This window comes from Neovison vison, chromosome 2, assembly GCF_020171115.1.
Source record: "Neovison vison isolate M4711 chromosome 2, ASM_NN_V1, whole genome shotgun sequence".
NCBI classification, from domain to species: Eukaryota; Metazoa; Chordata; class Mammalia; order Carnivora; family Mustelidae; genus Neogale; species Neogale vison.
Window position 1 is genome coordinate 28277398 of NC_058092.1, and position 22887 is coordinate 28300284.

General features: G+C 53.1%; 1 protein-coding gene across 4 annotated transcripts in view; it reads right to left on the reverse strand.

The window, feature by feature from the left end:
- Nucleotides 1-637: 637 nt before the first annotated feature.
- Nucleotides 638-22887, reverse strand: part of GRIK3 (glutamate ionotropic receptor kainate type subunit 3) — a 225983-nt gene continuing 203733 nt past the window's right edge. For 2 of the 4 annotated variants that reach the window (XM_044237821.1, XM_044237823.1), the window contains exons 13-16: nt 21461-21678; nt 10363-10585; nt 9602-9852; nt 638-6799 (exon numbers count right to left, since the gene is read on the reverse strand). In XM_044237821.1, the coding sequence (XP_044093756.1) occupies nt 6605-6799; nt 9602-9852; nt 10363-10585; nt 21461-21678 (887 nt within the window). In that variant the 3' untranslated portion in view covers nt 638-6604. Of the gene's footprint in view, nt 6800-9228; nt 9853-10362; nt 10586-21460; nt 21679-22887 lie in introns of those variants that run through there. The other 2 variants (XM_044237822.1, XM_044237820.1) reach the window with 2 other exon arrangements.

A 22887-nucleotide genomic window follows, 5' to 3' on the forward strand; every position in this document is an offset into this window, starting at 1 on the left:
CAGGCTGAACCCCGGATTGCAACCCTGGGGTGTGCTTTTGCCTCGCAGCTCTTGTCTAAGATTCTTGGAGGTGGCTACTCCCTGGGTGGGTCAGCTCTGTGAGCCACTGGAGGCCTGGTTGGGCCTCGCTCCCTCATCTCTTCCACTGTTTTGTAAGCACCAGTGTTTGATCCCTTCCTGCTTAAAGTGCCCTGTCCTGAGCCCTGGTTATGTGTCCAGTTTCTGGCTCCCAGGAGAAACAGACTTAGAGCTTCCTTATTTCTACTTAGAAAAGCTAAGGTAAGATCTCTGATCGGTCAAGCTTGGAGAAGAGGCCCACCTGACATCCCCAGCTGTGGCCAAAAGGACAGGGTCACATAAGGGTGTGACAACAGGTAGGGTAGCTATGTGGATGATGAGGCACTGGGGACAGATGTGCCCATGAGAAGACAGAGGTCAAGACAATTTCAAGGATAGGTGCCTCACCCTTGATATCTAAAATGAGAATCGGGGACCTGAGCTGGAGCCCCCCACGACCACCCCTCATCACCAGGGTCCCCTGCCTGGGGCACAGTCAGCCGGAGGTGACTCAGCTGCCCAGCCCCCTCTGGTTCAAAGGAGAGAGAAGCGAAACAGAAAATGCACCTTAAGCGGACACTGTTTTCTAGAAACATTTCTTTATTTAAAATTTAAAACCATATTACTTCATACAGCAAACTGTGCACTTTGATATATCACAGTGTCTTAAAAAGGAAAATAATCAGATTTGTTTGGAAAGTTATTTACATCAGCCTAGAATGATTGGCAAGTAACACAGTTACTATGAAACCCAAATTGTTACAAAATGTTTACAAAAAACTATATTCATAGAAATTCTGCATGTCCACAAAGGGCATCCCCTGAATGGCCCAGAGACCAGTGTGTGGGAACCATGTCGAGGGGGAGTGGGGGACATCCAGGCACTCTGGTCTGGGTGGTGGGACAGGCCAGGGGTCTCACATGGCGCTGTCTGGGGGCTCAGCCCTGGGGCTGGGAACCCAAGTCCTTGACAAGGGAGGCCCAGGCAGAGATGGGGTGGGAGGTTGGAGCACAGTGGTGTGAGGGTCCCAGGAGCCAGGACAGGCCCCTCCTCAGGAGGCTGGATTCAGATGTGCTCTGGCGGCGGGGGTAGGGGGTGCCCAGAGGCAGATCAAGTGCATACCAGCCTGATGCATGGGGCCCAAGCAGAAGGCAGGCTGTCGACCACACGGAAGCTCACTCCAGTTGTCCTCTCCCCTGCAAGACTCCAGAGGTGCTCTGACCGATGGGGCCAGACTGCTAGCTAAAGGACGGGGGTGGTGAAGACAGGAGGAGAGGGGCAGAGCAGGGCCCCAGGGTCAGCAGGGAAGATGGGGGTGCTCCCTGCCCATTGTCCCTGCTGGGGGAGATGGAACGGGGGAGGAAAGGCAGACAGATGGCTTGGGCTGTGCTAGGGCGGGAGGGGCCTTTCTGGCTTCTCCTTTTTCCCCTGGTGTAACTGTGCCCTTCACATTTCTGGCTCCTCTGTCACTCGCTAACAGCTGGCCTCTGGGTCAGATGGGCCTGGGGAGGTCGTCTGCAGTGGGACGAGCCTGCTGGCATTAGTGCAGCCACTGTCCTGTAGCTTGAGGCCCCAGAGAAAATAGAGACACACTGCAGGGTGACTGGACGTCTTCTAGAAGGCAGGCGACAGGGCCAGTAAGTAGGGCACAGGGACATTGCACTGGCATGCAGACAATGCCTTTGGGGCCGTTCGCTTTTAAAAAAAGCATTTTCCCTAGCTGTGAACTGTGCCTTTGTGTGTGGGTGAGAATCTGAGGTCTCTGACACCTAGAATGTTCCATACTTTTACGATATTCCAAGGGAAGCCTGACACCTACCTGGCCACTGTGACAAGTACAGGTCTTGGAGCCCAGGGCCAGCATGACATAACTCCTTAGACACAGTCCCTGCTTGCCGTCCTGCCTCAGATGCTCTAGGATGGAGATCAGCCCCTGGATCTCTCCTGTCCTTTGCCAGGAGGCACCAGCTGGGCAAGGCCTGTCCACCAGCCCCCATGGTTCAGTCCAGAGCTCTGATGTGTGCCCCATCCCCACATGGCCCCTGCCCCAGGTGGCCTCCACTCCAGACTTGGCTGCTGTCGCCCGATCCCTCACCTGGTCCCCACCCACACTGGCTGGGTTATGTACACTCTGTGTGCAGACGTGCGGGGGGGGGTGCGTATACACATGGGACTACAGGTCATATATACACTGTGCATATATATATATACAGCATATATATATATATCTTTTTACATTCATATATATATTGTACAGCACATTAACCTTCCACAAAAAACAGTTTTGTGACTTCATGGATGGCCTCAGCTCTGAAATTTTAACTCCAGGGCAAATCCAGGACTGAAAAATGAGAGCTTGATCCAGACTGGCACGGGGACACAGGGCAGGGCTCTCCTGCCATGGCAAGCAGCTGGGCCCGTTCCAGCTGTGTCCGTCCCATCTGGGAGACTCTTCCAGATGTGTCCGTTCAAGTCCTGCCAACAGAATTGGGCTCATTCCTTATGTCTGGCCACCGGGCTGGGCCCATTCTGGACGTTTAAGTCCATCCAGCTGTTTGTCCAGACCATGAGGCCCTTCCAGATGGCCATCCACACAGGACCAGTCCAGACATGGGCCAGAGTTTGGCCAATTTCCAGATGTTTGTGCAGACAGCTGAGAATGGCTTGGGAAGGGCCCTGCTTCATGCCGAGTGACGAAGCAGCAGGTTGTATCCATCCACAACGTACCCCTGGAAAAGAAGGCTGGGAGGGAGCCTCTGTGCTCAGTGAGCACGCGCCCAGTTCGGACTCAAGCTCCCCTCCAGGGTAAGGAGCGCAGGGGTTTCTCCCTGTGTGGAACCTTCTTCCAACCCTGCCAGACCCTTCCCCATCCTCGGCCAGCACTTCTGTCTGCAAGTGTGTTGGGGAGGGGCCAGGATGTGCTCTTCTAGTTGAGACCGTCTTGGCTGGGAGATGGGGGGGTGACCCTCCAACCCCTCCAAGATTCGGAGTCAGCTCACCCCCCCATGAGAGCCTGATTCCTCTTGAGAGACACTCGCAGAGCGGGGCCACCTGAATGGTGACCAAGCAGTCAGGGTTTTCTTATCTGTCCTTAGCAGAGAAACCAGTAACAGGTCAAGGGGAGAGGGGGAGGAGGAAGGTTCATCGTTCGAAAGCCCCAGGGCCTTGGTGACTGGCGGGGTGTGTGTGTGTGTGTGGGGGGGTCTCCTCACTGTTGCCCCTCAACTTGGCCAGTCTGAGCTGGCTGAGAGGAGGCACTGGCATTTCAGGTGGGAGATGGGGGTGAGAGGCGGGGGCGATCTTCTGTTAAGAGAAGGCATGTGGGGTCAGACAAGGACAATCCAGCACCTGCTCGGGCGAGTCCCATCTTCTGTTCCATCGAAACCAACTCTGATGGTTCCACAACCAACCTCGGTGCCACTGTGGTGGGCGTGCCCCTGCACACCCCCCGCAGCTCAGGTGTGCACCTGCTGGCACGGTTGACTTTGCCTTTAATTCCTCTTGAGCTGCCAGGATGCAAACACCTTCCCCCCTGCTGGGGAGAGAGACAGCTCCTGTTTGGGCAGAAGCGATCTCCACTGCACTTGGAACACTGGGCTGGCCTCGAAAGCAAACCAAGGACACCAACCAGAGTTTGAACATGAGCCACACACATGGACATAAGGCTTGAGTGGATGGGGGGGGGTCAGGCAGCATGCCACCCCACTTTCATTTGGAAGTCTAAAAATCATTTTAGTACCTGTTGGGGGATTACCCTATTTGAATAGTGCCTCCAATTGCCACTAATCTTCATTCCACTGATGCAACACCTTCCCCAAACCATGCCACTTCCTTCTCCCCCATCAGCCTCTGTGCATGTACAACCTTAGATGAACACGACTCGCTCATGGAGTGTCATACACAAAAGCACCCTGTCTCGGCAAAGCCTTGTGACAAATGATCTCTCCCTACAACAGATACGCAAACAGACCCCGATTCCCTGCTGTCCTGATTGTTCATCTCTGCTCCTGCTGTGAGCCGGAACACAGGGGTGAGTTTGCACACCCATGTGTGAGCATGCTGTCCCCCCAAAAAACTCCAGTGCCACATGGCTCCTTGCACATGTGCGCTGACCTGTACTGCATAGCTCTCTGGTTCTGTCCTCCGTCTTGCTCTCCGCTGCAGACGCACGCCCCCACATATAGGTGCACACATGCTCACACGCGGACCCCTTGATGACATGGCTTCTTCTTTTAAACATTTGGCAACACTGTGGGTTTTCTCTTGTCCTCCGCCCTCTGCCATTGGTGCATAAATGTGCACCCTTGCATGCACGCACACACACACGCACACATAAGCATACACACTCATTCATGGGTGTATACATGTGTATACTCCCCAGGACCCTAGTAAGACATGGCTTCTCCTGTTTTTCTGTGTATGGGGCTCTGCTGCTTGTCCAGATTTGTCTCCCTCATCCCCGATTCACACACGTGTGTGCACACACCTCAGAATCCAAAGGCTTCTATTATTGCATGTCTTGGACTCTCTTTCATGTCCAAATCTGTCCCTGACCCCCAGCCCCCAGAGCTCACACACACACAGATACACATAAGTGCGTCCACACGCACTCCCACACACAAGCTCACGACAACATGGCTTCTCCTGTCATTAAGTGTGTTGGCGAGGCTGTGTGTCCAGCTCTCTTTTCCCACCTCCCCAGCACACAGCCTGTTGGCGCTGCTGGGAGGATGGAAACCAGCTGGTTTGGTCCTGCAGCTCACAGTTTGGAGGAGGAATGGTATTTATCACATGAGCCTACTGCGCTCTCCTGCTTTGGGAGCCCCTGGAGCGGGGGAGCTAGAGATTATCCTTCACCCCAGCTGAGAAGGTCCTTGAGATCTAACTGTAGCTCTTCCTTAACCAGACTCCCCAGGCAGAAACAGAAGAGAGGTGGAAGGGGGATACAAGTATCTCCTGGGTCCCCGTCCAGCATCTTCAGCCTTCCCTCTGCTGCTCCGAGACTGCCCTCTGCCCTTGGCTATGGAAAGCCCTGCTGGTCCTGTCGTATTCTCTTTAAGGACACTTTGCTCCTAACCCTTCCATGTCTCATTCTTTTTCCAGAATCTTAGTCAGACTTCTAGAGCATCCATTCTACCTAGCTAGAACCCACAGGTTATCTGGTCTGGCCTTCACTGGTACCTCATCTGGTACTATTTCTTTGCTGTACCCCCAAACCCCACTAGGTCCAAGCTGCTCTGGACAAGAGATCAGGACCTAGATGGCCTGTGTCTCTGTGTGGGGTCTTTGGTTAATTCTCCAGGAGGCAGCTTTTCTTTCCCCATCCTTGGGGCCTCTATGAGCTCTGATATCCTGTCCCTAAAAATTTTCCTTTCTGGGGAATGTCTTCAGGTCTGGTAAGTCCAGGAGGCCAAGAGTTCTTTAGGGCCCCTCTGACCTTCCCCATTTACCCCCCAAATTATCCTGTGCAGTAGGACCTGGATCCTTCTTTGAGGAGGGGTGACGACTTTCACTTCAATCTTGGCTTTTCCTCTCCTTCCAAGGTGACAGAAGGAAGTCAAGGTCAACTGGCCAGGAATAGGGAGTTGTTGATGAGTAGATGGCAAAGAACCCAAGCTCTCAAATGCCACTAGGGTTTAGAAAACAGCTCAGTAACCGGCAAAATAAGACCCAATGGCTCAAGGGCCTACAGGATTTCCATGGAATCCACTGTTCCTCTGGTTTCAAATATCAGCGAATCTCTGGTCATCCTTTGTGGCAGATTCAAGCAGTCTTTAGCCTCTGTCCAGAAAACAGAAAATTTGCTCTGACCACTCCTCCACTTTATACTCCTGAAGACCTCCTTGAGGAATGGGAGCCACTGGGACGTCATCTATAAGAATTCAAAACGGCGGCCTTTGGGCGTTCTCCTCTCTCCCATACCCCAGACTCCTCTTTCTTCTCTGCCTACAATTTTGCCAAGATGGAGGCTGCCACACATGGTGCCAAGTCCAAGAGACCAGGGCTATCTGAGAAGCCCCTAAGGGACCAAGTCTTTCTTCTGCCCAAGACAAGTGGGGTGGCCATGCTCCATCTTCAGCTTCCACTGGCAGCCACACTACAATCCTTAAGGTGCCCAAGGTTTGAGTCTCTGGTCTCACGGCCATGGTCCAGGAGGCTTGGGCTTGCGGGGGAGGGGGAGACAACATATAAGCTGTTTCCCATTTTCTTTGGCCTCTGCAAGGCCATGGTAGAAACTTCTGACTGTTGAGGAGAATTGAGGGGCAGGTGAGTTTGGCCTGAGAGAGGCATGTGCTTCCTTTGGCCTTGGCTGTCTCGACTGGCAGCTTTAGAAACCCACAGAAGAAACAAGAGGCAAGTGAGACCGAAGCAGCTGGCCTAGGGGCCTGCTGGTTTCCTGGGAGATAAGGACAGAGGGCTCCTGGCCCAGTAGGCAGGCAGCAGGCTCTGGCCCTGAAGCCCAGTGTGGGCACAGGGAGGTGCCTTCCCGTCTTCTTGCTTTCCTCTGCCCTGCCCCCAGGCCTTTGGTCCCCACCCCACCTATGCCTAGGGGAACACGGGGGCCAACGATGTGCTGCAAGCCATGCTGTCCTTGCCCGGAAGCCGGCGGTCGTTGAATGTGTGCATGTTGATGACAGCGTCAGTCTTGACCATCATGGGAGGCTGTGGCTTGTGCTTGACCCGACGCTGGCAGGTAAGGGAGAAACGGATCTCATCGGCTACGGTGCTGCAGAAGGAACGCTGGGGCAGGGTGGGAGGGCAAGGGGCACATGCGTGAGGCCCGGCCTTGCAACGCCAGCCAGCTCCTCCCCTTCCTCCCAAGGCTGCCTGTCTTGCTCTCACCTTTAGGCCACCACCCTCTGCCCAAACAAGATGACTAGTATGTGAAGCAGCCTACAGAGCGTTATGTTCTTGTTAGGAGACTAAGGTAGACAGGGCATATAGTAGCATCCTGTCCCCATTTCACAGATGAGGAAACTGTGGTTCTAATGGGCATGCACATTACAGTTTGAGGAGGTGACCTGTCTGATTTTTCTCCACTAGATGCTAAGGGCAGGAACTGGCCAGTTTCATTCCTGTAAGCCCAGCTCCCAGCACTAGGCCTGGCCCAGGGTCTGGCTTAAGAGAGACCTGATGAATGTATGACTAACCTTCCCCCTGGGAGGGCTTCCCACTAAGGGCAGACTCCCCACTCTCCCACACAGGACAGTCCAGCGTGTTTCTCAAGGTGTGCTAGTGGGAGGCAGTTCCCTGCAGGGCAGCTGGGTGGCAACAGCTTCTGGCCTGGGTCTCTACAGGTATCAGAAAGGGATACCAAAATATAGCTTTGCTGGCTGGTATCTGACGGCAGGGGCTCCTAGGAGACCCATGGCCAGAGGCTGTCCTGCAGCTTGTCTGGAAGGCAGTGGGGGCTCCTGACAGCCTCATTTACGCAGTAAGTCTGGAGCAGGAGCACCCAGCTGCTGTGTGCAGGCTGTGCAGGGCGAGGGAGTTCTCAATTCTGGCTCTGCCTTCTACCCACTTCCCCTCTGAGCTTTCCCTTGTCTGCCCACTCAACGCAGAATGGCATCCCTCCTCACCTGACATTATTCATTCTGAAAATATTTACTGAGGCCCTACTATGTGCCATGCACTGTCCTAGGTGTCAGGCATACAGACGTGGAAAAGGCAGATAGGTCCCAGCCCTCAGGGAGCTCATGGTCTATGATGTGACAGAGACAGGTAATAAACATGCGAACAAATAAAGCATTTCTGAGCACAGTAACTGTTATTAAGAGAATAAAGCAGTGGAATGAGATAGAGAGGCATTGGGAATGGCTACTTGAGAGGCGGCATTTCAGTTGAAACCTGAATGACCAGAACATGCCAATAATATGGTACTCAGGGAGGAAGAGCATTGCAGGGGCACAGAAGAACATGTGCAAAAGGCCTGGGGCTGAAATGTTTTTGGTGCATGAAGGATCGAAGATGAGGCCAGTGTGTTTGGAGGAGAGTGAAGGAAGGAAGTGTGGGAAGGAGGAAGTCAGACTAGTGGGCCAGGACCAGATTTTGTTGTAGGCTTTTAGGTGGATTATGGAGCTCATTCCAATTGTAATGGCAATGCTTAGAGAATCTGGTTGTTCTTTTTTTAACATATTGTAATTTTTTTACCCTTCTTTATTACTGGACACTGAGAGGGGTGTTCCCCTCCATTTTTCATGTGCTCATTAACACTTGGGTGAATATCCTTGTTGGTAAAACTGCATCTGTTCTCGGCCAGTTCCAAGGGGTTCCTTTCTAAAAGCAGAAATTCACTGTCAAAAATGTGTGGCCAGTTTTAAGACTCTGTCCACATTGCCTTCTAGAAACGTTCACATGGACGGCTCCCACCAAGACAGGAGCGTGTCCCTTTCCTCAAGCCCGTGAGAACTGTGACACCAGGAATGATCTTTGCTGACTCTTTGCTGACTCTGGCTTACCTATTACAAAGGGCCCTATTTCATTTCTGATGGATGGAAAAAGTGCCTGTTTTGAACAGTCCCCTCCACATAGGACATACCTGCAATCTCCTGGCCCTGTGTCCCTTTGGACTTCTCCATGAGAGGCGCCTCCCTCCAGCCCAGTGGCCCTCAACTCACGTGCACATTGATTTTTTTTAATTTTTATTTTTTAAAAAAGATTTTATTTATTCATTTGACAGAGAGAGAGAGAGAGAGAGAGAGCACAAGCAGGGGGAGCAGCAGGCAGAGGGAGAGGGAGAAGCAGGCTCCCCGCTGAGCAGGGAGCCCGATGTGGGGCTTGATCCCAGGACCCCAGGATCACGACCTGAGCCGAAGGCAGACGCTTAACCGACTGAGCCACCCAGGCGCCCTCATGTGCACATTTAAATCACCCTGTAAGTACACTTTCTTAAGACACCAATGCCAGGCTCTGCCACAGACCAATTAAAACGGTCTCTGGGAGTGAGTCCAGGGCATTAGCACTTAAAAAACTCTCTCCCTGTGATTCTAATTTGCTACCAGGACCCAGAACCACCGCTCAACCACACTGGAATTAATCAGATGGGTTGAGTAGAGTTCTACTGTCTGGATGCTTGGGCCAGACCTCTTAACATTCCTTTTTTTTTTAAACTTTTGATTATGGAAATTTCCAACTATATGCAGAAGTAGAGAGAGCTGTATAATGAACCCCCACGTAACCATCACCCAGCTTCAACAATTACCCTGGAGGGTTTTGTGCAGGGGACTGGCATGGTTTGAATGAAGTGTTAATCAGGGCACTGGCTGTGTTTGGGGAGCGTATGGGGTAGATGAGGCAGGAAGACCAGAGTGGAAGCTGTGGCATGGGCCAGCTGGAAAGGAGGGAATTTGGCCTGGCCTGGAGCCACAGTGGTGGGGATGTGTGCTCAGAGTTGGAGCAGAGGTGTGGCAGGCAGCCCTCCTGCTGGAGTAGAGGCAGGGTGGGCTCTGACACCACGTGTGCCTGGGAGGTGGGCCCCTGGCTCACACCCTGTGCTCCCCACTCCCTCCCTTCCCCACGTGGGCTCCAGTTCTTGAGGCTTACCTGCTCTCGCTCTGCTGTTTTGCGGAGCTTGTACACAAACTCGCCCACAGCCACCAGCACGGACAGGACCAGCCCGGCGGCCAGGACGATGAAGATGCCTCCAATCTTCTGGATACCTAGGGCACTGGCCTCTTTGTTCTCCTCCTCGGGACACCCGCTGCCTCTCCACCACTTCTCCTTCATGATGTGCAGCTTGTCTTCCTCCTGCAGCTGCAGGATGGCGATGGTGATCTTGTCCCGGTACGGGGAGCCTGAGTGCAGGAGCGGGGGTCTGGCTGGCAGGGGCATTCGGTCCCTGCGCATGTGCCCCTGCCAGCACCCTGGACAGCGCCGGCCACCCTCCCTCACCTCTCAATAGCTACCACAGGCCCCTCTTTGAATCTTTGTATGGGGTCTGGGTGAGAGCAACGTCCTAATTGGGGGTGGGGAGTCTTGTCTAGGAGTCCCTGTCTCCATCAGCTCCTGGAAGGCCCTGTGTGTCAGGGCTGCATCAACAGGGGTGAGGTCAGAGAGAGCAGGCATGACTTCTGAACTGACCCCCCCATCTCTGTGCTGGCCTTGGATCTCCACTGCTTAGGCCCAGGCTGATCTCGCAAGGTTGTGACTCTACACTTTGTCTCTGGATTGAAGAGATACCACCTTTTGAGGCTCAGTGGGATGAGCTGGGAGAGGGAGCAGGAGACGGTATGCATGAGTGGCTGCGGGGGCCCTGGCCGTCCTCTGTCCCCCAATCTCTCCGCCCGCCGCAGCCCCTTGCTCACCCATGGGTGTGCCAATGCCGTAGCCCTTGGAGTCGATGAGGCCCCCGATCTGGGTAAGGTTGCAGTTCCTCTGGGTGACGTACTCGATGGTCGTGGACTCCATGAGCAGGGCGTAGTCGGCTGTCAGGGTTCTCTGGATGCCCTCCTCATTGTTCTTCACCAGTGCTGATGGCTTGCTGCTCATGAAGGCCCACATCTTCTCAAAGGTGGAGATCTTGGATTTCTGGGCCATGAGGGGGAAGGGTAATGCACATGGTCACTGAGGACACCGGGGTGCCAAGCACCTCAGACCCCACTTAACAGGGCTCTGGTCACCAATCTCTGTCTCCAACCCTCTGAGGGAGGGAAGACCACCCCTGGCTCAGCTGTGGAAACAGGCCCTGGGAGGGGAGGTCCCAAAACACACAGTTGGTAAGGGATGAAGCCAGGATTCAGACACCCCTGGCTCTTTGCCATGGCATGGTGGTTTTCAGACTGATTAAAAAAAAAAAATTGCATTCTCTTTCTCTAACATTTGTTAAAGGTTTCCATGTGCTGACCCTGTTCTAAGAACTTTATTTTCATTAACTCCCTGATTCTTCACAACAATCATAGCAGCTGGGGGGCTATCCTTAGCTCTATTTTATGGAAACTGAAGCCATGGCTAAGTCACTCACCCAAGGTTTACTCAGACACTAAGTAGCAAAGTTAGGCTTCCAACCCAGGCCATCTGGTTCTAGAGCTCACGTTCCCAACCACTTAGCTGCACTGCCTCCCTCCCAGAAAACTCTGTGAGCATAGAAAGGGAAAGGTGGATGCAAATGAAGGCAAAGCTTGGTGGGTTCTGGGACCCCACTCCCACTTCAACCAAAGAGGGGCCCATCCCGCGTACTGTGTTCCAAGGGAAGACAAAGATTTTTCTCTATTGGACTTCATTAACAAGAGAGGCAAGAAGTGGGGGCTATCAGAGCACGTGGTCTGCAGGCCCCTTATCTCCTTACTGTGATTTTCCCCCAAAGCATCCTGGGCTGGGCACTGCTGGATGAGCAGAACTGTAAGATGAGGCTTAGGGGGTGGGCTGCTGGGCGTGTTCTGCCTGGCTGGGGAGACTCAGAGGTGTTGGGGCTGGGACAGGGACAGGTGAGGGTGCATGGCATTCATGAGATTTCTCTGGAAATGATAGCCAGCCAGCTACCTGCTCCCAGCAGGGAATGACCCTGTTCCCACGGATCCCAGGGGAGCAGGTGGCTCTGCAGGCCCCATTGTACCCGGCTGCTTCCAAGTCTAGCTGTGCCTGTCTGTGATGTCAGCCTGTCTGACTGGCACCCGGCCCAGCTCCGGTGTGCGTGACAGCATGGATGTGTTGAACAGGCTGGTGCAGGGCTGGGGGATGGGTAGGGGATGGGGAAGAAGCTGTGTCTGCCAGGAGTCCTGGTGGTGGGGGCAGTGGCCAGGAGGAAAGTGTATCAACTATTCTCCAGGGGCTTCCCAGCTCTGCTAAGGGTTGTCCTCTCTAAAACTGGCTCCTGGAGACCCAGGCATGCCTGGGGGAGCAGGGAGCCCTGAAGCAGCAGGCAAGATCCCTGTTGGAATTTTATCAGAACCCAGAATCCATCAAGGGCCAATGATGCCTCCTCTGGGTCTGGGGCACCTTCACAGACAAGCAGCTACTGCCCCACCTGCAAATTTATCTGCCTCAAAGCTGAAGTTCTGTAAGAGCTCAGATGCTTCCAGCTCCTCCCTGTCCTCCTTCTGCCAGGTCTGTGTCCAACTAGTCTACCACGGGTTACTCCTGCCTCTTTAGCTCTTACCTTCAAACCTCTGCTTGCCAGCTACTCCTTCTTGCCAGCTACTCTTCCCCGCCCAGCTCCTCCTCTAGCCCCAGACACGCTCCCCCCACTAGTTACTCTTGCTCTTAAAAACATTCTAGATTTCCAGCTTTTCTGACCCCTCAGACATTTTCTAGATAATTTTCTAGATAATTTTTGACGTCCAGACTCTCCTTCCCTGGCTCCTTTTATCCCTCAGTGCCTATCTCACGCTTTGACAGTTCCTGCCTAGATGCAGGAAGCTTCTATCCAATTTTCCATCCTGCTCCAATGATGCCTGTGCCTGGTACTCCTGCCCTTATGTAACCCCTCCCCTTGAGTGTGGGCTGGTCTAGAGACTTGCTTTTAACTGCCCCCTAGGAGTGATTGGATGTCACTTCTGAGATGAGGTTACAAGAGACTGCAGCTCTTGCTCACACTCTCTCTGGCTCTTCTCACTGGATGCTCTGATGGCGGCCGGCTGGCGTGCTGTGAGTCACCCCGTGGAGAGGCCCACGTGGCCAGGAACAGAGGGCATGCCTCCAGCCAACAGGGAGCAGAGAACTGAAGCCCGTGGTCCAACATGCAGGAGGAACTGAATGCTGTCCACAAGCACGTGAGCAAGCTCGGAAGCAGAGCCCTGAGATGACTACAGGCTTAGCCAATACCTTGACTGCGGCCTGTCCCAGACCCTGTGCATAGCACCCAGCTAAGCAGTGCCGCTTCCCAACCCAGTCAGTGATATCAGAATGCTGTTGTTTTAAGACACTAAGTTTTGGGTAATCTGTTATGCAGCAAGAGGTAGCTAGTATATTCTCTTACCCACGTACACATACAAGCTACTTCTCTGCCCCCAAATGATTGTTTTTCAGATAATTGATTCCAATGATTCCTCTAATCAGATCATCCAAGTCCAATACTCCCTGGTGCCAGAGACGCACGCTCCTCAGATACTCAGCCCTCGTGGTCACTACAACTAAGTACTATGGCCCCATGGGTGGCTCCAGCACCTGGGCCCTTTTCCATCCCAGTCTCTCCTGCCTTCCAAATTCTCCAGTGGGAACTAGGGATTGATGAGACTATAAGGGCTCCCCTTACATCTTCTAGTGCACATATCATATAACCTTCCAACCATCCATCCATCCATCTTCTTGCTCATCATGTTCATGTTCTCCCCCACATACTACCTACACACTAATGCATTCAACTAACTACTCAACTATCCGCCTAGACTTTTACTTATCCATCCATCCATCCATCCATCCATCCATCCATCCATCCATGCATCCACCCAGACTCTCCTTCTCTGGCTCCATTTATCCTTCAGAACTTTCTCACTCTGTGACTGTTCCTTCCCAGACTCACTGTAGTAGGAACCTTCTATCCTGCTCCTGCTTCTATCCAAGCATCCATCCAACCAGGCATCCATGCATCCAACTGTCCATCTTCTCATTCATTATTTTCATGTTCTCATAGTACTTATGCACTACTTACACACTAATTCATTCAACTGACCACTCAACTGTCCACCTAGCCTTTTACTTATCTATCCATCCATCCATCCCATTCCTCCATCCATCCATCTATCCTTCCATTCCTCCATCCATCCATCCATCCATCCATCTATCCTTTCATACATCATGTTCATGTTCTCACCCATATACTACCTATGCACTAATTGATTCAACTAACTTCTTCTCAATTATCCATCCATACATCCATCTATCCTTCCATTCCTCCATCCATCCATCCATCCATCCATCCATCCATCCACCCATCTATCCTCTCATACGTCATATCCATGTTCTCACCCATATACTACCTAGGCACTAATTCACTCAACTAACTACTCAACTATCCATCTAGCTTTTTACTTATTTACCCATCCATTCATCCATGCGTCCAACCACCCATCTATCTGTTCTCTTACCCTTCTATCAGTCACCTAACCATCCATCCACTTGGCCACTTCACCCATCTTACCCACTCACTCTCCCATGAAGCCAGTCATCCATCAGTAAACCTCAAACACTGGCATAAGTAACTCGAAAATGAACCACTCAGGAAGTCCTGCCCCACTACTTCTGTCTCAGAAAGGGATGCAAACTCCTCCCTGTATCCTTTCCTAACACCCCATTCCTCCTTTACACAAGCATGTTGAGCAGAAACAGGGTTCTGACATTAAAACATAGGTTCTTTCCAGTAACACCCCACCATAAATAGAGACAGAAATTCTTTTGGGGGTTGGGGTGCTGTGGAGGCTGATGGGCTTTGAGGGACACATAAAAGCCTCCAGAGGGTGAAGCAATGCCATGAGGAAGACGGAAGAACACCAGAGAGTTCGGGCCAGTTGACAGAAGAGTGTAAAGCTGGCTGCAATGCTGATTCCAAGAAGTTCTGCTCTCCCAGCTCCAGTGCCAACAAAGTCACACCTCCACCAACTTTAGGCAGGTGGCTCTGAAATCCACATTCCTAGAATGGCCACCGACAGTGCATATTCTGTATCTTGGGGCTCCCATGCTCAACCACATCCATTCATGGTCTCTGCTTCCCTTTAAGTTCCCTCTTGTTTTCCAGTGATGCTGTGATTCTAGAACACAGCCCCGAAAATCTCCCCTCTAGCAGCGCTGGTCTGAGACAGGGAAGGATATAGCCAGGGCCATGCCTGGAGCCTCAGGTCCCTCTCCCAACTCCTAGGCCTAGTCACCAGAGGTCTGAGTTCCCGTCACTGGACTGAGCTATAATCACCACCCTAGGGAACGGAGTCCCACAGATCTATGGCTCCCACGTCATCCTGCCTGTCCCAGCTCCACTGGGAACCTTAATAAGCATTGCTTCAGGGCCAGTCACCCAAATCAATTAATGGAATCGTCTGGAGCAGCCAATACAGGGCGACGTGCCAGGATGGAGAGGCTTTTTTTATCAGTAAAATTGGCAAGAAAGTAAGTTTCAGGCTCACGACTTTCAATTCCAGCCTCCTCAAAGAAGTAAATTGATTTTCCCCAACTGAAGATACTTAATCTTGCGAATTTAACATTTCTGTACAAGAAAAATGTATATAGGTATATATATAAATATATATCAATTTCAAAGGGAGCTGAATCCTAGGGAACGTGTGCAGAGAGGCAGTGGCAATGTGATTCCATGCGAGACCTTGGGTATCTTCCATGGTGGAAAGGAGACTTTTCCTCAAATTAATTGGCTTGCTTATCCCGGGGTGTGGAGGTTTTGGCCTTATCAGATCCACATACTCAAGCAGTTAACCATGTCTCGGATTATTTCCATGGGGACCGGCAGCCTCCCTGAGCCTGCTGCCTCTGCCTGCCCTTGCAGCCCACCTTGCCAGGACAGACCCTCCAGTCCAGCAGTAACACCTGCTATTGGCAGGTGCCCCTTGAGGCTTGTGTGTGTGCATGGCGGGGGCAGGTGGGGACTGCGGACTGGCCCGTGCAGGTGAGTCTGGAGGTGAGGGCTGCAGGCTGGGGCTGGAGGCAGCCGGAGGGGTCAGCTCTGCTACTTGGACCCTGGTGTCATGCCAGCCTGGGTTCAAAGGTCAGCTCCTTCTGCAACCGCAGGCCAGTGACATCCCATCTCTGAGCCTCATTTTCTGCATCTGTAAAATGGGCATTAGCTGGGCACAGAGCTCTTTCCTTAAGAAGTGCTGGACAAGTGGCTGGCATTGTTATTTCTCTCAAAGGCTCTGTTTTCTCACTTGGAAATTGGGCGTAATCATTTCTACAGGACAGAGTTTCTACAGAAATTAAATGATACAATGCCCTGGGTAGAATGCCTGGGTAGTGTTGACAGGGGCTGGGGAGGGCGCCACAAATATGGAAGGAGAGAGCATTGAGTAGAATTCTGAGAGCCTGGGGAAGCTGTTGCCTCTTGGCTTCCACAACTGTTGCTCAGCGGGAGAGCAGCTCCGTGATGCCAGATCCTTCACATTTTCAAGAAGCTCGAAATGTGAATTTTTTAAAATGCAAAAATCTCTCAATTTTAAAATGCTGGCAACTCACATAAGAAAATGTAAGCAATGTATGGTCCCCAAAACCGTGTCTGGGGGCTGAGCAGGCCTATGTATCACCACTTTCAACAACAAACAACAAGAATGGTTAACACTTCCTACAGTGTGTACTCTGTGTCAGGTGCTCGGCTGTGACTCTGTTAAGCCGTTTACGGGAATTATCCCACTTTGCCATCTTGATAACTCTGCGAGGTGGGAACTATTGTCAGACCCGTTCCATAGAAAGGCACAGAAAGGTCCACAGTCATTCCAATGTTCAGTTGCTTCCCCTCACTCCTGGCCCAGCCCCGCACCTATCCCTGCCCCTCTGCCCGCCCTCTCGGGGTCTCTTCTATTCTGAGGATCTCGAGGCTCCTCCCGAGTTTTTAGTTCTGTGCAGAGGTAGATGGTCATCCTATGAGAGGCACCAAGGTCCCTCCCAAAGCCCCTGGTCTCCCTCTAGAGAGACTCAGAGGACATTCTCCAGGTGTCTACTGGTTGGTCCCTCTCCAACGTGCTCTAGTTAAGTCCTCCGGGGACTACTGGGTAAAGGAGAAAATAGTTCAGACTGCTTCCTAGTCTTCTGGGTCCACCAGCTGGAGAGGTATGGGAATTGAGTGCTCCTGTGTGCCTGGCACTGGGCTAACCACCCTACGTCCAGCCGTGGGCTGAGTCCTCTCGCTGACTGCCGTGTGGTGGGAATCCATATCTGTATCATATAGGGGAAAAAACTGAGGCTCAGAGAAATAAAGGGACTTACCCCAGTCACTCAGCAGAGCCAACACCCAGGACTCAAGTCCTGATCTGACTTTTAAGACCGGTGTGACCTGACGATGCCAGGCTACATGGCACTGAATTTTACCCAGTCCCTGCATTTTGGGGGTCCTACTTCTCCTTGGGTCCGAGGCTGGATTGGCCAGCAGATGTGCCAGGAGAAACTGGAAGCTGAGATGGGGTGAGTCTTCCCGCTCAGGCAAGTCTGCCGAGCACCTGGAAGGCGGAGTGTTGGACTGGAAGGCCTCTCCAGGTATCTTCCAGGCTCCGTCGCTAGGGACTGACAAAGTTGCACTAGGGAATGGGGAGTTTGATGATGCTGGAGCCCTGGGGAGCCTGGGATTCTTGGGCCCCAGCTCTGGTCTCTTCCCTGAGCGGGGCTCCCTCACCCACAGTCCCTCCCACTGTATTGGGCCCCCACCCCCACTGCAACACAGAAGGGGGCTAAATCCTTGGAGAAGCCATCCTCTGACAGCCTCTCCCTTCAAAGCTGCCCACTGAACATGCTTCCCCAATGTTCTCCTTTACATTTTGCCTACATATTTTTACAGCCAAACAGTGCTTTCAAAGACTTCCTTTTTCATCTCCTAATTAATTTTTATCTTCCCAGACGGAGGGAGGACAGCACAGGAGACACTGTTTGTGATGTCTGCTACTCCCCGACAACTCTTCAAATGAAATTTCTTTTGGAGCACCGGTGCCCCTGACGTTGTGCATCTCCCAGGCTGCAGGGTGGGCATGAGGGCTGTGGTTCCCCCCACCCCCATGCCCGCCTGCCTCTGAGCCTGACATCCCCCTTCCCGCTGCTGCCTCTGGATGGAGTGGGTTCTCTCCCTTGAGTTCTCCTCTCAGCCAGGGGCTCTGCCTGAGGGGCCGCAGCCTAGCCAGGAACACACGCTAACCACAGGAATTGAGGTACCCTGCCATGCCCTCCAGGATGCCCAGGACTCGGCCTGCTCACTTCCTGTCCTTAATGCACCTCCTGCATCTGCTCTCCTTGGCTCCTCCCACCTCTTGGTTCATCCTTTGATTCAGAGAAGGTGGCCACTGGACGTGAATCCCTCAAGCGGCTACGTCCTAGGCGGCAGGACCGCTCGGATTGGGGCGACAGTGCAGCTGGCTGTGTGGCTTGGCTCTTCCCCCACCGACTCCCAGATCGTGGTTGACTCCTTCCAGAAGCCATAGGCACACAGGAACAGAGAGCATGGGCACTGGTGCCAGATGGCGGGGGTTCGAATTCCAGCTCTGCATTTCACTAGCTGTCGATGGCAGGCAAGTCCATGGGAAGTGAGGACCCTTCGGATCCCACCTTCCTCAGGTGTCGAGAGGAGATGAATGATAATAACGGTCTCTACCAACCAATGTTGTGAGGATGAGATGCATGAATGCGGGTCGAGTACCCGAATGTGGCTGGCCCCAAGTCAGTGCTAGACAAATATTATTACCATTGACCTGGCCAATGTCTCCCGGACATCCTGTGGCTACCTCTGAAGCTGATCCCTGTTCAACCCCAGTGCCATATCCACTCACAGGCGGTGGCGGCGGGGAGGACTAGCCCTCCAGAGACCCTAGAGTGGGTATTCGGAAGGGTGCTGCATGTGCACACGGAATTATCTGTCCTTGCATCATGCTTCCACCACTGATCTGCTGTGTGATCATGGGAAGATCACCCACCTTCTCTGTTTCTCCAGGTTAACCTCAGGTTTTCTTCTAGCTCTAATTAGGAAATGAAAATGAGGAGGCTACCACCTCACTGGGGAGAGGGTTGGGGAGTGGAAGGGGGAGGTATGACTGGAAAGCCCAGCTATGGAGGACCAGGGCTGGGAGGGTGGGGAGGAAGGAAGCTCGTCCAGGGAACTTCTGGGCAGGTGCCACGCTTGTAGCTCATGATCTGAGGTATCCCCAAATTCAAGCCCCTCTCTGCTTATGAAGCGGCCCCATTGCTGCGGTCCCTGAAAGGGAACCTGGCCTAGAAGAACGTCACTTGAATTCAAGCAGGAGACAATGTGGCCAGACTTCTAGGAAAATTAACTGCTGATTGGGAGAGCCAGAAAGTCGGGGTTGGTTCTGCAGAGGGATGTGGAGTGGCTGATTCTGGCCAGGAGCCCTTGTGAGCAGGGGCCCTGGTGCCCCCACATCCCAGCTGGGTGACAGCAACCGTGTGTCCCTCCTCTGCCCTCTTGCTGCACTGTTTGCAGGGAAGGCGCATGAGGGCGGAGCAGCCTGGTGGAGGTGCTGCCTGATACCGAGGACAGCAGCTCGGTGGGGAGCTGGAAGCAGGCTCCTGGAAGCCAATCTGAGCATCTTAGCGTGGAGGGAGGCAAGGGCATCCAATCCGCGGCAATGAGCCTGCACTGGGCTTATTTATGCTGCTTCCCTTTGATCGGGAGCCCTGCCTTGAGATGGGCTCATGTGTAATGCATGAGATGCTCTGGCTCAGTCAAAGGGCTGGGCCATAGCCTGGGGACAGGCACGAGCAGTCACACTCGCACCAGCGTGCGCGCGCACACACACGAACCGAACCATCACACCTGCAAACACATGCATGCACGGGCCATCACACACACACACACACACACACACACACACACACAATTACACATATACATGCATGGGCTACGACACCCACGGATGCCCATCCCCCCATGTTCACTTGTCTAGAAACACCCATGGGGACATTCAGGCAGATAGACACACATACAGTCTCCATGCACACATGCATTTAACCTGTGTACCCTCAGAGGCATATACCTATACACCCAGAGCACAGAGACGCCCACACACACATGCTTGCTGGCACACATATAGATTTTTGCAAATACTCCTGTCCAAGCACAAAGACACCCCCCCCCACAGACGGACTTTGCCAACGGGTCCCTGTGTGTACACATACACACCTAAATGCATGTTTCTGTGGATTCTGTCCTGTGACATACACACACACGTCCATACACACACTGAAAAACTGCTCACACTCATGAACACACACCCAGGGACCCGAAGAGCTCCTACCGTGCCCGTGACAATGCTTCTATCCGCCCCAAATGCATGACAGTGACCTCTCGGGAAGGCCACATTGGCTACTTCTCGGTGGCAGCAGCAATGTCATAGGAGGGGTGCCCCTTTCCTCTCTCTCTCCTCTTCACTAAACATCTGCTTCCACCCTCCAGGAGGGTTACAGGGGAGGGGAGAATGCTGGTGGGGCTCTGGTGCGCAGGAGGGAGAGGCTTTCCCTCCCGGACCTCTCCTCTCCCCTCTCCTCCATCAGGCCAGGCTGGAGGCTCAGTCCATCCCTCCGAGGCGTAGCCTGGAAGGAGACCAGAGCTGGGGGTTCAGAACCAGGGCCCAGGCTTCCAAGGGACTAATAAATAAAGAAAGGCCTCCAAGTTCCTGAATCCTGACCATTTCGGAGAAACCATGAGAGCCGAGGTTCTTAGGGTGGCCCCGGGACGAGCAGCAGCAGCAGCAGCAGCAGCAACTGGGAACTCCCTAGAAACTTGCTTTCTTGGCCCTGTCCCAGACCTACTAAACCTGAAACCCGGAAGGTGGGGCCCAGGAATCTGGGTTTTCCCAAGCTTCCCAGGCGATTGGGATGCACACTCAAGTCTGAGAACCGTGGCCTAGAACATGGGCTTTTGGGGGAAAGCAGGCCTGGGCCTTTCAGCTGTGAGTGCTTGGGACAATCTGCTTCATCACTCTGAGCCTCAGTTCCCAAATGTGTCACATGGAAATAATCACAGTGCATACCTCACAGGACTGGTCATGAAGATTCAGTGAGGCCAAGCTAGGAGTATGGGCTGCTGTGAGCTCTTGGTGGTGGCTCTTGTGATTTTTACTTTCATTTCCAGAAGGACACTTTACTGTGTTCTCAGGGTCTGTCAGTCTCCTAAACCTTAGCTACGCTAGAAGGTGGAAAACCTTGGGGACCTGAGTCAAGGCACTATAAAGCAGGAGGAGCAAGAAAGCCATGGCCAGATCCTCATTGAAACTGACCTGAGCAGGTGACGGGGTCTTTATCCAGACGTCAGCAGTCCAAGAGCGTAACATGTGAAGAAATGCTCTTAAATGCTTGTTTAAGTTTTAACCTCCTCCCTTCCTTGAAGGATGTGCCCCCTGCTGCCCTCTCAGTGGTGGAGAGCTCCCGGCCAAGGGCAGGTCAGGCTCTTGGGACACAGATGCCACTGAGACCTTAAGCCAAGGGCAGAGAGCCCCCTGGCTCCCACACCTGTCTGTGTGTCTGGGCCATGATTCCCCTTCCCTCTTTTCCAGCCTCATCTTTCCACCTGTCCTCCTCTAAGGATTGAAGAAAACGGCACACTTACCCTGCCTGTCCCAGGTATGAAGATTTGTGCTGGGACCAACTCAGGTGGCCACATCCTCATCAAAGCTCTCTAAAGCCAATTGGTCTCAAACAGGGAGGGATGGCCTGAGCCCTGGGGATTCCTGGCCGATTGAGGCTGTGAAATGAGGGGTGGACAGCGAAGGGCATGGGAGGGTCAGCTTGGGGCACTGCAAGGGAGGGAGAGGCTCTCACCTTGAAGAAGGTCATGGTGGCCCCATCCTTCACAGCCCCATACTCGATTTTGGTTTGCTTGGCCAGGTCATCAGCAGAGTCGATGGGCGATTCCATGCGCTCCACGGTCAGAAAGGCAGCCAGGTTGGCCGTGTAGGACGAGATGATGATGAGTGTGAAGAACCACCAGATGCCCCCGATGATGCGGGTTGATAGGGCTTTGGGCATCAGTTCCGACCCTGGGAGAATGGAAAAGGCAGGTGGTCCCTGATGTGGTCTAGGGCTGCAGTGCCTCGGATCTTGTTAACAATGCACCTTCTCAGGCCCCCTCCCGGACGCCCCTGAACTGGTCCCTTGAGGGGTGGGGCCCAGCAATCTGGGTTTGGGAAGCCCTCCAGGGGGTTCTGATGCAGGCTGAAATGGAAAAAACCACTGCTCTAGGACCACACACGTGCACGTGTTTCACAGGCTGGTCAGCCCCAGTCACCCAAGGTTCAGAACGCAGGGGAGTCGAAACCATGGGGCTCTGGAGGGATTCTTGCTCCCAGCCCTGTGTGATCGCGCCAGATGCTCTCCCTCTCTGGGACCCCACAAAGCCCGGAGAGTCGTCCTTCCTTCTCCGTCCCAGCCTCACACAAATACCGTGAGGCTGCCGCGGCATAATTGGAGGAGAAGGTGTGTTGCAAACACAGGCGGTATACAAACACAAGATTGCCTGCTGGTGCTTTACAAGGGGAGAAAAATCAACATTTTTTGAAGCTCGTCGCCAAAACCGATCCCTCTTCCTCCCCGACCTTGGGTGTGGAGCACAATTTAGATGAAACCTTCTAACTGAAGTAATTAACTAGGCGGCTTTCAAGAGATTTAAATAGCAAGTGACTCCTGAACTTTCCAGAATATTTGGACCTGCAATCTGAAAAGTGTCTGCTTTGATATGGAGGATTTTTTTTTTTCCTCAAAGAAATCACTCAAAGAAGAGAGTTTTTCAAATACAGAACTATTTTTCTCCCTCCTAATCAAAACCTCGTGGGGGAATACATCAGGGGCCAGGGCTTTGAATATAGCAGCTGGAGGAGGGCGAGGAGAAGCAATTTCTGCACTGGGGGGCTGTCAGGTCTTTCCCTACTGTCACTGAAAAAGGAAAATGTACGAAGAAGCAAGGTGAGGCTTTGGGACACTCATTAGTAGAGGGGACAGAAAGAAACACTTCCGCTGAAAGCCGCCTGTCACTTCCCAGCTCTAGAGACCATGGAGGCTCCTCAGGGTCCCCTCCCTCCCAACCACATGCAACCTCATCTATCTGCCCCACCACCCCCTGCTACCTCCCAGATTCCTCCAAGCTAGGGCTAGAGCTGTCCCCCCACCCCCCCCAGGGGAGAATGACTTGTTGGCCTGGTGGACTGTGCCAGCCTCTGCTGGACACTCCTACCCAGGCTCCTGCCCTGGCC